At 40.1% G+C, this 15079-nt stretch overlaps 1 protein-coding gene across 1 annotated transcript in view; it reads left to right on the top strand.

Annotated features, from left to right (window-relative positions):
• SLC9A4 (solute carrier family 9 member A4) overlaps positions 1–15079 on the top strand; it is a 63410-nt gene that overhangs the window by 27363 nt on the left and 20968 nt on the right. The window contains exons 3-7 of the mRNA XM_045077625.1: positions 2373–2632; positions 4038–4255; positions 6785–6987; positions 8017–8103; positions 11412–11482. Of these exons, the coding sequence (XP_044933560.1) occupies positions 2373–2632; positions 4038–4255; positions 6785–6987; positions 8017–8103; positions 11412–11482 (839 nt within the window). The remainder of the gene's footprint in view (positions 1–2372; positions 2633–4037; positions 4256–6784; positions 6988–8016; positions 8104–11411; positions 11483–15079) is intronic.

The following is a 15079-nucleotide window of genomic DNA, read 5'->3' as shown; positions in this document are numbered from 1 at the left end:
TTAAGTGGGGCTTTGCTTTAAATGTACCTTGATGGTTTATGATTTTTGAACCTAACAAGAAGCCAGCCTAGGCTTCTTCATTGACCATCTCTGTCAGAAAAACAAATATTTTTTAAAGATTTTTATTTATTTATTTGACCGACACAGATCACAAGTAGGCAAAGAGGCAGGCAGAGAGAGAGAGAGAGAGAGAGAGAGAGGAGGAAGCAGGCTCCCTGCTTAAGCAGAGAGCCCGATGTGGGACTCGATCCCAGGACCCTGAGATCGTGACCTGAGCAGAAGGCAGAGGCTTTAACCCACTGAGCCACCCAGGCGCCCCAAAAAACAAATTTTAATCAAAGGTGATGTCATGAGGTATCAGCAGAGGCCCTTCACAGAGCAGATCTGGAAAGGGCAGGACTGGGATAAGGGCTGGAGAAGCAATGGCGGATGAAAGACCATGGCCAAAGGGTCAGTGTGTATACAAAGCTGCCAGTAGTTCTGGTAAGCCTCATGGGTGAAGTCAAGGCCAGTATCCAAATGCTATCAGGGCGCCCTGTAGAACAGAGGTGACACTGAGTGTCTCAGTAAGGAAAGATGAATTGGGGATGGAGAAGTCAGAGTCACACAGGAGGCTCAGGCCTGGGCAAGTCTTGCAGGTCACAGAGTAGGGGATCATTCCAGAAGTAAGGTGAGAGCAGAGTGAGAGCCAGAGTAATGAATGGGATAGAGACCCAACCATACTGGAGGGTCTGTCCACTCCTGTGGTTCCACATACAGCAGATAATCATTGACCTTATTTCCTTGAGTGTTAGCTTCTGCTCCTGCTCTGATTTTTCCCCCCCATTTTTCCTAGTATAGGCAAACAAAGGCCAATATGTATATTTGTGGTTTATCTGGGCTGTTCAGGGCCTGATCTTCTCAAAGGTCTTCAATATCCTCAGAGATCTCACTTTATCTGTGTGTCTCATTAACGGTGTGGCAGCTGCCACTTTTCAGAAGTTCAGTCTAAATTCTGGGCTGCCAAGCACATGAAGCAGCGATTCCTAGATTCCTGTAATTCATTCATTCATTCATTCATTCATTTAGATTTTATTTATTTATTTGAGAGTGAGAGGGAGAGAGAGAATGCAAGTGAGAGAAGGAGCAGAGGTAGAGGGACAAGCAGACTCCCTGATGTGTGTGGCTCCATCCCAGGACCCTGAGATCATGACCTGAGCTGAAATCAAGAGTCGGATGCTTAACCACGTCACCCATGTGCCCCCACTCTAATTTCTTACACACGTTGAACTGAGTAGAGAAATAGCAGGAAAATTGGGAGTGTGTATCAGGTGGGCTCCAGTGGTTTGAAAGATTCAATGAGATGACATTTATGCAAAGTATAGTAGGTCGGGTCCAATTGAGAGAGAGAAACCACACAGTAGGTTAAACAGAGAAGTTTTAATATCGAAATGATTAACTATAACAAAGGACTGGCTGTAAACTAGGAGAACTCTTCCTTAGAATAGGGTAACAGGTTTACCAAAACATAAACTTGAAAGGGATTCCCATCTCCCTGGAGGTGTGGATGGACCATTGGGCAGGAGATAAGATGGCCTCGAGCTGCTGGGCAAAGAGCAGGGCACCCTCAGGGAGGCAGGCAGGGAGAGGGCATCAGTAGTTGGTGGCACCCGGTGTGCAGTGGGAGGTTGGGCTTAGAGGGGGCACAGGGCCTTCTGAGAAGGCTGTGTGGGCAGGAGAGGGTTTCCACAGAGTGGGCTGCCCAGGCCCCTCACGACAGACATGCTGCATGAGGGTTATGCCAGGGCTTCTTTTTTCCATGTCAGGAGGTCCCCGGACAAGTTATCCCCAGAGGAAGCCGTAACTTACAGACCAATTTCTTCCAAGGCCTGTGACCCGCCCCTCCGAGGACCTACGGGAAGTCCTCTCAATTACCTGCCAGACTCTTGCCCCTCCCACCGGAAGTTGCTGGAAAGCCCCTTCTCCCAGCAATGTCCCTTCAGCTCCCTCTGCTGAGAGAGCTGTAACATGCGGCTCCCTTGAAGGAGAAAAAATCTGCAGAGGGAATTCCGTTGTTTATTATAGAGCCAGTATTGAAAGGTGCATTTGGAGCTGGGAGGAAATTAAACTAGTTGATAACTGAAACAGAGAGCTTCGCAAAGAGATGGGCACAGAGTAGGTGCTCAGTGACTACAGCTGTATTAGACTCTTACCCACTGTAATGAATAAGAGTAAATTATGTAGAATGATTTTAAAGTTAGGTGTAAGACATATTAATATATATGGTCCTGTAATTCACTTATGTATTACTCAACTGGACATGAAGTTAAGAATCTGTGTGTCAAGTAATTCTCATTTCTAATTCTTGTTTCTTTCGTTTTCTTTTTGTCTAGGTCTTATACAATATATTAATTGCCTTCACAAAGATGCATAAATTTGAAGACATAGAACCTGTTGACATTTTGGCTGGATGTGCCCGATTCATTATTGTGGGGGTTGGAGGAGTGTTTTTCGGCATAATTTTTGGGTTTATTTCTGCATTTATCACGCGTTTCACTCAGAATATCTCTGCCATCGAACCACTCATCGTCTTCATGTTCAGCTACCTGTCTTACTTAGCTGCGGAAACACTCTACCTCTCCGGCATCCTGGCGTGAGTACAAACCAAGGACTGACTCTTATAGCAATAGAAGAGAATGCAGGACCGCACAGCATGGACTAGCATTTGCAGAAGGCACAACTTTTGACACTAATCTGCAAAGGTGTTGCTGGATTTAGGTTTTTTAAACTTCTGTAAAATCTGATTCAGGGCCTTTGCTAAACAAATGTTCTTTCCCTCCAGCCTTTGTGTTTGCTCTTCTCCTGAATGACCTTAGCAGAGCAGAGCAATTACGAGGTCAAGTTGAAAGACTCAAAAGCTCTGATGCAGAGAAGAACTAGAAGTTCAAGCTTAAAGCCTCATTTCAATAGCTTTTTTTTTCCCCCTTGAAAAATTCATTATTTTGAAGGTAAAGGGCAGCATACCATGAAGGACTGTCATTCCTGAGCTCTGCCTTCTGCTATTTCCCTTAAATCACATCACACCAGACTGGAATGAGACTAGGTAGATGGGATAAGACCAGAGGCCCAGATTTCTTTTTCCTAATGAAACTATTTGTAAATATTTATCCTTCCATAGGTCTTGGAATGAGGTTGCTTAACTTGGCTTGCTATATCTGGTTGTGTTGTTTTTTTCTATGGCATTATCCTCATACCCAGCTACTCAGGCAGAAATATTTAATTTTATTGCATAGAAATAACTATTTTAATTAAATATAATAGTACAAAATCTAGATACTCATTATTGTTCCACCTTAAAAGTGGTATAAATTACTTAGACAAGGCAAAGATTTTTTTCTCTTCTCCTGCCCTCAGGTGACCAACCACCACCATCTTCCCCGCTGACTTGCTAGTGACCCTAGAGTAAAAACATTTTAAATAAAAAATTTCTCATTAAATTGTTGTAAGAAACATTGCTCAGGTGGGGGAAATGAGAGCCTTGCTTCATTATTCTTTCCAGAAACACTTCTGCTTTGGGTTTGTGCACCCAGTACACAAATGGTTGATACCATTTTCTTTTTTTTTTTTTAAGGTTTTATTTATTTTTTTGACAGAAAGAGAAATCACAGGCAGGCAGAGAGGTAGGCATAGAAAGAGGCAGAAGCAGCCTCCCCACTGAGCAGAGAGCCTGGTGTGGGACCCTCAGTTCCCAGGACCCTGAGATCATGATCCGAGCTGAAGGCAGAGGCTTAACCCACTGAACCACCCAGGAGCCCCTGATGCCATTTTCTTGTGAGAAATCCATGCCATGTCCACCTTCTCTAACATACTAATTTGAGCAAACTCTTTGGGGAGGGATAAGGGAAATAAAGAAAACCTGTGGGGAAAGAGAAAGGGCAATGGAGACGATGTTTTCTCTGGATAAAAACAAGATGTGTGTATCTATCACATCACCAGGAGGGAATTTTTCAGGGAGGGGGAAATCTCAGGCTTCTCCTGAGACTGTCTTCTTTCTGCAGAATCACAGCCTGCGCAGTAACAATGAAGAAGTATGTAGAGGAAAATGTGTCCCAGACATCCTACACCACCATCAAGTATTTCATGAAGATGCTGAGCAGCGTCAGCGAAACCTTGATCTTCATCTTCATGGGTGTGTCCACCATTGGGAAGAACCATGAATGGAACTGGGCCTTCATCTGTTTCACCCTGGTCTTCTGCCAGATCTGGAGAGCCATTAGTAAGAGACAGCAGGACCCACAGAGGCTTCTGCCTGCTTGCTTTTTACAAATTTTCTTTTCCCTTTCTGCAGTGTAACAACCTAAGTAGTGAGGTGACACTAACTGGTTTTGCAGGTTAGGGGAGTAGAGGCACTTTGTAGGGACCAGGAATGTTGTCTGTGTGCTCCCTCACTCAGTTCAGAGAAACTAGAGGCTAAGAAGGTTGTGCACTGAAGCAGAGCTGGGGGAAGGAGTCTGTTTCTCTTTTTTATTTGAAGAGAGAATTTCACATCTACACATTTAAATATAACTCAATAAATTTATCCCTTGTTCTTCATTTCCTTGTTAGGTTTTACCCTCTTGCACCTTAAATAAGATATAGGTTATACACTGTGAGCATTTACACTTTTATTACAAGAAAAGTGAGATCTCACTACGTGTATTCTATGTAAGGCAGAAAACAGTCCCCTAAAACCCACAGGTGATTTTAGTTGAGGGTTGAGTTTGACGTACAGAAAACCAAGGACCAGGAAGTGAATCTTTATTTTATTTATTTTTTTAAATATCTTTTTTTTAAAGATTTTATTTATTTATTTGAGAGAGAATGACTGGGAGAGAGCATGAGCGAGGAGAAGGTGAGAGGGAGAAGCAGACCCCCCGTTGATTTGGGAGCCCAAGGTGGGACTCGATCCCAGGACGCCGGAATCATGACCTGAACTGAAGGCAGTCACTTAACTGACTGAGCCACCCAGGCACCCTGAATCTTTATTTTTAAAAGCTCTTATTACTAATTAGTAAAGCCAATTCCATAATGTAACTGACTTCACCTGTATAAAATGTGCCTAGCTTAAAAACATGAGATCTCTTGACTAATGGCTGCTTATTTATCTTGTACATCATGTTTCTGGGGCTAGCGAGAACATTAAGTACAGAATGACATTATAAGTGCTGCCCTTTGATTAGAGGCAGTTTTATTTTTAAGTGATTTTGACCAGGATTTGAAACATTTGCTTGATTGACTTTATCAATATTTTAAAGCTAATTACAGTTAAAGAGAAATTAGGAGAAATGATTCAAGAACTTACCTTGAACATGCAATTCTAAATTAATTTAAGGTGGGTTTTAAATCTAGGAAGGAATAACAAGAATGCAAAAATATTAAAATATTCAAAAAACCAACTCTGAATATGTATGCTATATTCAAAATCGTCTTCCTCAACCACAAAATGGGAGGCATGAACAAATTTTCTGGGTTCCCTTCCCTCTCTAATGTCAAGAGAAGTAATATTACTGAACTTCAGCCCAGCCAACAGGAGTATAAACCATCTAAGAAAGGATTAATATTTTGGATACCTCAATATTGTTGGTCCTTGGTGACAAGAAACTTGGTGACCAACTCCCTCATATTCTAGCTGAGAGAATGGCTGACTGGGTCACGTCACAGTGAGGGACAGAGCCAGCTGACAGAATCCAGGTCTCTCTCCCAGCCTCTTCTCCTCCGCAGCCTGACTTGTGGCTGATAGTAGCCATGAAGGCTTATAACGCAAATTCTCTGCTTTCTGTTATATATAGATATTTAATTTATGTAAGCCTTCCATCTACCTTCTGAGGTAAATATTACCATTACCTCCTCCAGAGAGATGGACTACATGAAAAGATTAGAACCTTAGCCAACGTCACATACTAGTATGTGAAGGAGCCAGGACACATAAAACAAAATGAAAAATTTTAGATTTTACCATCTCTCACATCATCCATGTGCCTGTCATCAAGGGTTGCTTGCTGTGAGGTCTGTGTGATTAGAAGTCACACGTGGATACTGAGAGTTTTATTCTGCAGTAAAAGCTCCTTAGTCAGAGCTTTAGTGAAGGACCTTTCCCACCAGGAAGCAGCGTATTGGTGGTAAGCTAGGTCATGCTGGCCACTCAGAGATGGAAAAATCAGTGAGGTAGAAAACACCTCTGTGTTTTAAACAAGCTCTGTCACCCTCCACCTTCCACTTACCGATGGTAAGAACTACCCCCCCTTTGAGCCCTTGCCAACTTTCTTGTTTGCATTGAACCTCAAGAAGAACCAAACCAACCACAAAAGTTTTGCTTACCCAGCAGAGACCACAATCACTAAGAGAGTCCTCTTATGTTTAAAATTATATGGCTCCTTTGGTTACTCACTGAGAACACGAGATGGCAAAAATGTTTCTATCCCCCAAGTAATACCCTTGCTTTACCTAGTTTTGAAAGGCAGAGCAAAAATTTTGAGTCTAGATTAGAATATATATGTCACGTCATATCAAAAAGTATCAAGATTTTATGACTTTAAACACACACACATGCGCACAAGTTAGGAAGCTAACAACGTGAAGTACTACTGTTCACAACTACTCAAGAAATGAAGTTTTGTAGGATGTTCTGTTTGGGATGGACAAGCATAGATGTGATGAAATTAAGTTGCATTGTTTTGCGGGCACAAACACACAATTTGGGTACATTAGCACTGTATATCTACTCATTCATGACCCTCTGCTCTAATACATATTTTCCCCTTTCTAGGCGTATTTGCTCTCTTCTATGTCAGTAACCAGTTTCGGACTTTCCCCTTCTCCATCAAGGACCAGTGCATAATTTTCTACAGTGGTGTCCGAGGAGCTGGAAGTTTTTCACTTGCATTTTTGCTTCCTCTGTCTCTTTTTCCTAGGAAGAAAATGTTTGTCACTGCTACTCTAGTAGTTATATATTTTACTGTATTTATTCAGGTTAGTAGATTTTTTTCATATCTGAAATAAGTAGAGTCTTTCAAGATAATGTATTAAATACATATAGTACCAAAAAAAGGGATGCTTTGTCTAATTTTTCAACATATGCTCAGTACTCCAACTAAATTCCCAAATACTTCTAGATCATGTTTGTATTCATCCTTTAACCTCTAAAATATGTTTCTTTTTAATCAATAAGATATATTAGTCAAAATATTCCTGGGTAGCAGGTGAATGGTAGTTACTCTAATGTGTTTTACTGAAAACAAGATTTCCAGTAGTACTGGATAGCTCAAGTTTTTATTTTAGCTGGAGTTTTTTCTCAGCAAACTAATGAGAGGTTATTTTAAGGGATGACACTAAATTACTGCCTTAAAGTAATGCCTGTTTTTTAGGGGCACCCGGGTGACTCAGTGGGTTAAAGCCTTTGCTTTCGGCTCAGGTCATGATCCCAGGGTCCTGGGATTGAGCCCCACATCGGGCTCTCTGCTCAGCAGGGAGTCTGCTTCCTCCCTCTCTGCCTGTTTCTCTGCCTACTTGTGATCTCTGTCTGTCAAATAAATAAATAAAATCTTCAAAAAAGTAATGCTTTTTTTTTTTTAAAGAGAAATGCGATTAAAGCTATGCTTTCTTTTCTTTTAAAGAATTATTTATTTGTTTGTTTATTTAGCAGAGAGAGACAGCAATAGAGGGAACACAAGGAGGGGGAGTGGGAGAGAGAGAAGCAGGCTTCCCACTGAGCGGGGAACTGACATGGGGCTTGATCCCAGGACACTGGGATCATGGCCTGAGGCAAAGGCAGACACTTAAGGACTGAGACACCCAAGAGTCCCAAAGTAATATCTATTTTCATTGCAGAATTTGAAAGACTTAAATAAGAACTAAACATTAGAGCATTTATCCAAAATGCTTATGTTTATACAAAAAGATATGAAAAATTGGAAGCTCTAACAGTTTTGCTAATAGATTTGCTCTCTATACAACAATCTTTACTACAACAAACTCTTTATTTTGTCATTTGTGGTCTAGGGAATCACAATTGGCCCACTGGTCAGGTACCTGGATGTTAGAAAGACCAATAAAAAAGAATCCATCAATGAAGAGCTTCATATTCGTGTAAGTTATCTCTGTCATAATTAATAAGTTAAAAGGATGTTCTCCACTTGTCACTGACAGGAGTAATCTAGAGCTTTGGTGAGATGTTGCATACACATTACTAAATGTAGCTTCTTTCTTCACTAGCTAGATTAAGAGTGACTGTACTAGTTTCTGATTGCTGCTGTAGGAAATTGTCACAAATTAAATAGCTTAAAAAACCATAGTTATTATCTTATAGTTCTGGAGGTCAGAAGTTCAAAATGGGTCTCACTGGACTAAAATCAAGATGTTACTGGGCTGCATTTCTTTCTGGAGTTTCTAGGGAAAAATCTGTTTTCTTGCCTCTTGCAGCTTCTAGAATCTTCCAGCATTCCTTGGCTCATGGACCCCTCTCATCTTCAAAGCTAGGAATGGCCACTCAGGTCTTTCTCATGTTGCATCACTCTGATCCTGAATTTTCTGCCTTCCTCTTCCACATTAAAGACCTTTATGATTATGTTGGGCCCATGTGGTTAATTTAGGATATTCTCTCTATCTTAAAGTTGGCAACTTTAAGTCCAACTACTATCTTAATTTTCCTTTGCATATAAACTAACATATTAACCAGTTCTGGGGATTAGAATATAGACATCTGCAGGAACCATTATTCTATCAGTCTGCCCTTGGCCCCTCAAAGATTCGTATCTATTCCACAGGCAAAATACATTAACTCTATTCTGAGGTCCCCAAATTCTCAATCCATTGTCCATTGTAGTGTCAACCACAAGACTAAGATCTCACCTAAATTTTATCAGCCCCAAAGTCCAAAATCTCATCATCTCAGTCATCTAAATCAGGGATGATTGACCCTCTGGGTATTATCCATCCTCAGGCACAGCTCTTCTTCAACGCTGAACCTGTGAAATTCAAGAGCCAATCATCTGATCCCCAAATACACTGGTAGGGCAGTCATAAGATAATGGCTATATTCCCTTTCAAAAAGGGGGAAAATGGAAGGAAACAAATGGAGTCATTTCTAATGACTGGGAAGTTTACTTGGTTTCAAGGCCTGGGAACTGCCTCTGTTCTCTCAGATCAGAACTCCAATGTAGTTTCCACCCTCTGGATTTTCAACTCCACCCTCTGAGTCATCCTTCCTGTTTCATGAAAGGTGGCCTGTGTTTTCAGCTCATTCCTTTGATCTGCCTGTTTCTTGCCTATAGAACTTTGGAGTCCCAACCTTTGCTTTCATTTTATCTATTCGCCTTGCTTTTTGGTTCCAGGCTGGAAGTGTTTCTGTCAGGATTCAACAGGGAAGCAGAACCAGTAAGAGATATATATTAAGAATGTCATTGGAAGGAATTGGCTTACCTACTGTGTGGGCTGACTAGGCAATCCCAGAACCTACAAGACAGCCCCTCAGGATGGGTAGACCAGAACCCTCAGGCATGAGCCATAGCTGCAAGGTGCACAACTGGAGTTTTCTTCTTCATCAGGGAAGCTTCAGTCATACTCTTCAGGCCTTTTAACTGATCATATTAGGCCCACCCAGGTTATCTGGGATAATCGCCCTCACTTTAAGACAGCAGATTATGGGTTTTAATCACATCTACTAAATACCTTCACAGCAACATATAGATTATTGTTAATAGTACCTGGGACTAGCCTTGCTTAGAGGACACCTCAAAAATCCATCACAGTAACTAATGCTCATAATTGCCCTACTTGCTTCTGAAATCGTCATTCCAATGGAACATGGGCCCTTCTGCTCTTTCTGAACTTCTCATTAGGGAAGGGTAAACACTTCTACTCCTTCTGCAGATACAGCCTAGTACAGTTTTCAGTGAAAACATTCAATTCTGACAAAGATGAAGTTGAGCATGGTTTCTATCTGTTTAAATTCAATACAGTATTAGATGGATGCCATTTTGTATGGCTCCAGAGCATAAAAATGGGAAGGAATACATGGAAGACAGAGGGAAAGAGACTTCAGCTCAGCTAAGGAAGACCATTCTGGCAATGGCTTCTCCCACAGAACACCCAAAGCTAAAATGGATGTGTACAAACAGTGACTGGCATAGCTGCTGTACAGGAGATTCAGGCTCTGTGGGGATAATTGTCTCAGATAATTTTGGGGTTTATTTTTTGCCTATAACTTCATGATCATGATGCTGGAGAGACTGATGAAGTCTTTCAAAATCAGCCCTGAATTTTATGGCCAAAGTCATCTAAACCCAAACTGACAATCTTCAAGGCCATTTGAAAATTTTCAACAGATGGGGATAAGGAGCAAATGTTTTAAAAATAAGAAGTGTTTTGGGGATCCTGGGTTACTCCATCTATTAAGTGTTTGCCTTTGGCTCAGGTCACAATCGCAGGGTCCTGGGATCAAGCCCTGTGTCGGCTCCCTGCTCAGCAGGGAGTCTGCTTCTCCTTCTCTTTTTGCCCCTCCCCCCTGCTCATTCTCTTTCTTGCTCTCTCAAATAAATAAATAAAGTCTTTTAAAAAAATAAGAAACACTTTAACCTGATTGAAGATTTTTGTTTCTATTTTTATACCCTCTATTCAGCATTTTTAGAAATTAAATAATACACCTAAGACAATAGAACTTGGGTACTTTACTCCTTCCTTAATTTTTTCTCAAATAGAGTAATAATTACTGGTAGAAAGTACATCAATTAAATATTTCAGAATTAATTTAGTATTTTAATGTATTTTGCAAAAGTATTTTAGAAGTCAGCATAAACTTCAATGATTACACGTTTAAATTATGAAGAGTAATTCATACATTTTGAAGAGGTTATGCTTTTTTCTGAAATTCCTGTTAATAATTTGGGTGAAGCAAATTTAGTATAATTGGCTTGGATTGTGAAGTGTAATACTGAGACAAAATAATCAGATAAAAATGAGGCAAATGTTATTGTTATTATAGGATATCTGTAGAATTCTATTTTCAGAAACTCTATAAATTGGATCCTGACAATATTTTTCTTGTGTGTTGTAATTATAAGTAACAACTAGAATTACATTCATGTGATCTTAGTAATGAGACATTGTCCAAGTCATTCTAGAAAAATACTATTCAAAATAAATAGCAGGTACCCTGTTTTCATCAAAAGTTATGTGCATTATTAAGGAGATTATCAGCAGAGTCTGAATCATGAAACTAAGTTGAATTACTATGGAAGGCATTATAAGTTTCAGTTACATGAACAGACTGATAGAAAAGAGGACATGTTCCAGGAAATTAAAACCTCCTTTGTTTTCCAAAGTGTATTAGCTTTCCTTGTGTGTCTTTTAGAGTTAACGTTTCACCAGCAATCATTTTCCTGTATTTGGTTTGGCAGCTGATGGATCACTTGAAAGCTGGAATTGAAGATGTGTGTGGGCAATGGAGCCACTACCAAGTGAGAGACAAGTAAGGAGGCAGAGGGTTTCACTGCCTAGGAAGGATATCTGTGACCGGAGGAACCTCAGAATGTTACATTGAAAATTGAGCGAAAGACTTAAAGAATCCAGAGGAATGAGACCAGGAATACAAAGGGACCAGCAATCAGGGCATAGTAGAGGCAGGTGGAAGCTGTGGGAATGCCCAGCTTGTGAGTGGAGAGTTCTCAGGTGGAGGGGCCATAGATTTGGAAGAGGTTGTGTCAGAGAGAACTAGTGCAACTTTCAGGTTGAAATTAGAGAAGTCAGACCTAAGTTTAAAACAAGGACAATTTTCCTGATGAAAAGAGAAGCTTAACCATGAAATGGGCTTCATAAGGCTACAAAGGGAGTTTAGTGAGTCATCAAGGATCCTGAGGAAGAAACTCCTCCACTGGGGACGGGGGTTGCAGTGAAAGACCTTCAGGGGTCCTTTCTATGTGATTCTATACAAATGCCAAAGTCTCTCTTCTCCACCACATCTCATATTCAGAACACATTCTCTTCCTGGATTTTAGTCTACAGCATATTTCTTATGTGGCCCTGAAGAGAGTTTCACTCAGAATAAGGAAGATGAGAGCTTGGGAGTTAAACACAGCTATTTAGTGAATGTAGGAGTTGACAGTAGTTGAGTTAACCAAACGACAGAAGTTTTCTTTCTAGGGCTTGCCAACATATTGATGGTGATGCGAAGAAAAACTGACTTTTGGAAAGTCTCGCAGTCGAGATGCGTAGTGGCACCTAAATGAGAAACTGAGAGCTTTTGTGTGGGGTCTTTAAGTTTTATTTTATTTTTTCTTTATTTTGTGAGTCTGTGGGTAATCTATTTTTACATTTTAATTCCAGCCAGTTAACATGCAGTGTTATATTAGTTTCAGGTGTTCAACATAGTGAGTGATTCAACACTGCCACACAACACCTGGTGCTCATCACAACAACACAACAAATCCCCATCCCCTGTTTTACCCATTCCCCCCACCACGTCCTCTCTGGGAATCATCAGTTCTTTATAGTTAGGAGTCTGTTTCTCAGTTTGTCTCTCTTTTTTCCTTTTTTCCTTTGTTTTGTTTCTTAAATTCTATATGGTGAACTCATATAGTATTGGTCTTTCTCTGACTGATTTATTTTACTTAGTATTATATTTTCTAGTTCCATCTATGTTGTTGCAAATGGCAAGATTTCCTTCTTTTAGATGGCTGAGTAATATTCCATTTTATATATTACATCTTTTTTATCCATTCGTCAGTCAATGGACACTTGGGCTACTTCCATTGTTTGGCTATTATAAATAATGCTGCTTTAAACATAGGGCTACATGTATCTCTTTGATTTAGTGTTTTAGTATTTGGGGTTAAATATTCAGTGGAATAATTTTTGGATAATAAGGTAGTTTTATTTTTAACTTTTTTTTTTTTTTTTTTAGGATCTTCCATACTGTTTTCCACAGTCGCTGCACAAATTTGCATTTTGAGTGGGCTCTTTTTTATGAAGTAAAACGGACAGTCCTCATAGTGTTAAAATAGAACTTAATATATGTAAATGTCCACCAACCTAGAACCTAGGTCATGGATTTTTGAAGTCTAAACTTGATAGTTCACCCAGTGAAAAATCATTTAATATTATTCCATTTGGCCAAATTTATACCAAATTTTCTAGACACTAAGCAGTAAGACACACTCAATGCATTCCAAATCCTCACATTGCTATAGACAAGGTTTTGGGGGAAAGAAAAGAGAAAGAGCCTGAATCAATAATGATGATCCATAGAAGAAATGCTATAACAGAGGCAAATGCATAGAACTATAATTGTACAGAGGTGGGAGTACATTTTGAAAATACATGAGGAGTTCTCCAGGCAAAGAAGAATGGAAAACATGCCAAGCAGCAGCAGTAGCAGCAGGATATTTCAAAATGTAAGGCAAGAAAGAGCACAGCATGGTTTGGACACAGTCAGAGAAAGGGACGTGGTGAGACAAGAGGTTGGAAAGACAGAGATACTCTTCTATGGCACAGTGCTAAGAAACTCTATACAGCCACTTAATGCTATAAAATTCCATTTGATGTTGAACATTCATATCAAAAGAGTCTTAGATAGAATAGTGTAAAATAGAAGAGTAGTGGAAACAGTTGACAAAGCCAAAAGACAAGTTGGCAACCAGAAAACAAATAACCCAAGCCAAGGAATGGGCAGAAGACATGAACAGACATTTCTCCAAAGAAGACGTAGAAATGGCCAAAGAACACATGAAAAAATGCTCAACATAACTTGGCATCACAGAAATACAAATCAAAACCACAATGAGATACCCCCTCACACCAGTCAGAATGGCTAAAATTAACAAGTCAGGAAATAACAAATGTTGGCAGGAATGCAGAGAAAGGGGAACCCTCTTACAATGTTGGTGGGAATGCAAGCTGGTGCAGCCATTCTGGAAAACAGTATGGAGGTTCCTCAAAAGGTTAAAAACAGAGATACTCTACTCAGCAATTGCATTACTAGGTATTTACACAAAGAATACAGATGTTGTGATCTGAAGGGGCACCTGCACCCCCAATGTTTATAGCAGCAATGTCCTTAATAACCAAACTATGGAAAGAGCCCAGACATCCATCGGTAGATGGATGGATAAAGTAGATGTGGTGTATATACACAGTGTTATATTACTCAGCCTTCAAAAAGGATGAAATCTTACCATTTGCAATGGCATGGATGTAACTAAAGGATATCACAGTAAGCAAAATAAATCAGTCAGAGGATGAAATTATCATATGGTTTCATTCATATGTGGAATTCAAGAAATAAAACAGAGGATCATAGGGGAAGGGAGGGGAAAATAAAATAAGATGAAATCAGTGAAGGAAATGAACCATAAGAGACTCTTAATCATAAGAAATAAACTGAAGATTGTAGGAGGGGAGGTGGGTAGGGGGATAGGGTAACTGGATGATGGGCATTAAGGCGGGCTCGTGATGTAATGAACATTGGGTGTTATATGCGATTGATGAATAACTGAACTCTGCATCTGAAATTAATGGTACACTATATGATAATTAACTCAAATAAAATAAGACACATTTTTAAAAAAGGAAAAAGAAGTAAACAAATGGGAGAGTAGTACGATCATACTTGACTTTTGAAAGGCAAATAACAACAGCGATATGGAAGCTGAATTTGAGAGATACTGTGGGTGTGAGATGTGTAAGGGGTATCCACATGGACGTAAGAATTTCATCCTGTAAATACAAAATAAGCCCCAGGTACTATGCTAGCTGTTTCATATATTGTATCTTACATGATCTCCTGAATCGCCTGTGTTAGTCCTATTTTTCTCATTTTGAAGCTGAAGAAACCAACTCCAGGAGATCAACTAACCTACAACGGAACCTTGATTGAATTTAGGTCTGGATTTAGAACCTCTTCTGTTTTCAGTGAGCCACAGAGTTTTCAGAATCATAGGGATGAGGAACTAGCAGAAGGCAGGCATGGGGACTGGCCAGGGGCTTAGGGAGAGGACAGTGAGTAAAGACAGTAAGAGTGACTCTCACATTTCCAGATAGTGAGTCTAGGGGGATAACACCACCATGGTGA

This window comes from Mustela putorius, unplaced genomic scaffold (genome assembly GCF_011764305.1).
Source record: "Mustela putorius furo isolate JIRA1106 unplaced genomic scaffold, ASM1176430v1.1 tig00000224_pilon_pilon_pilon, whole genome shotgun sequence".
Classification (NCBI taxonomy): domain Eukaryota; kingdom Metazoa; phylum Chordata; class Mammalia; order Carnivora; family Mustelidae; genus Mustela; species Mustela putorius.
The sequence above is the reverse complement of the archived record's forward strand: the minus strand, read 5'-3'. Positions and strand labels throughout refer to the sequence as shown.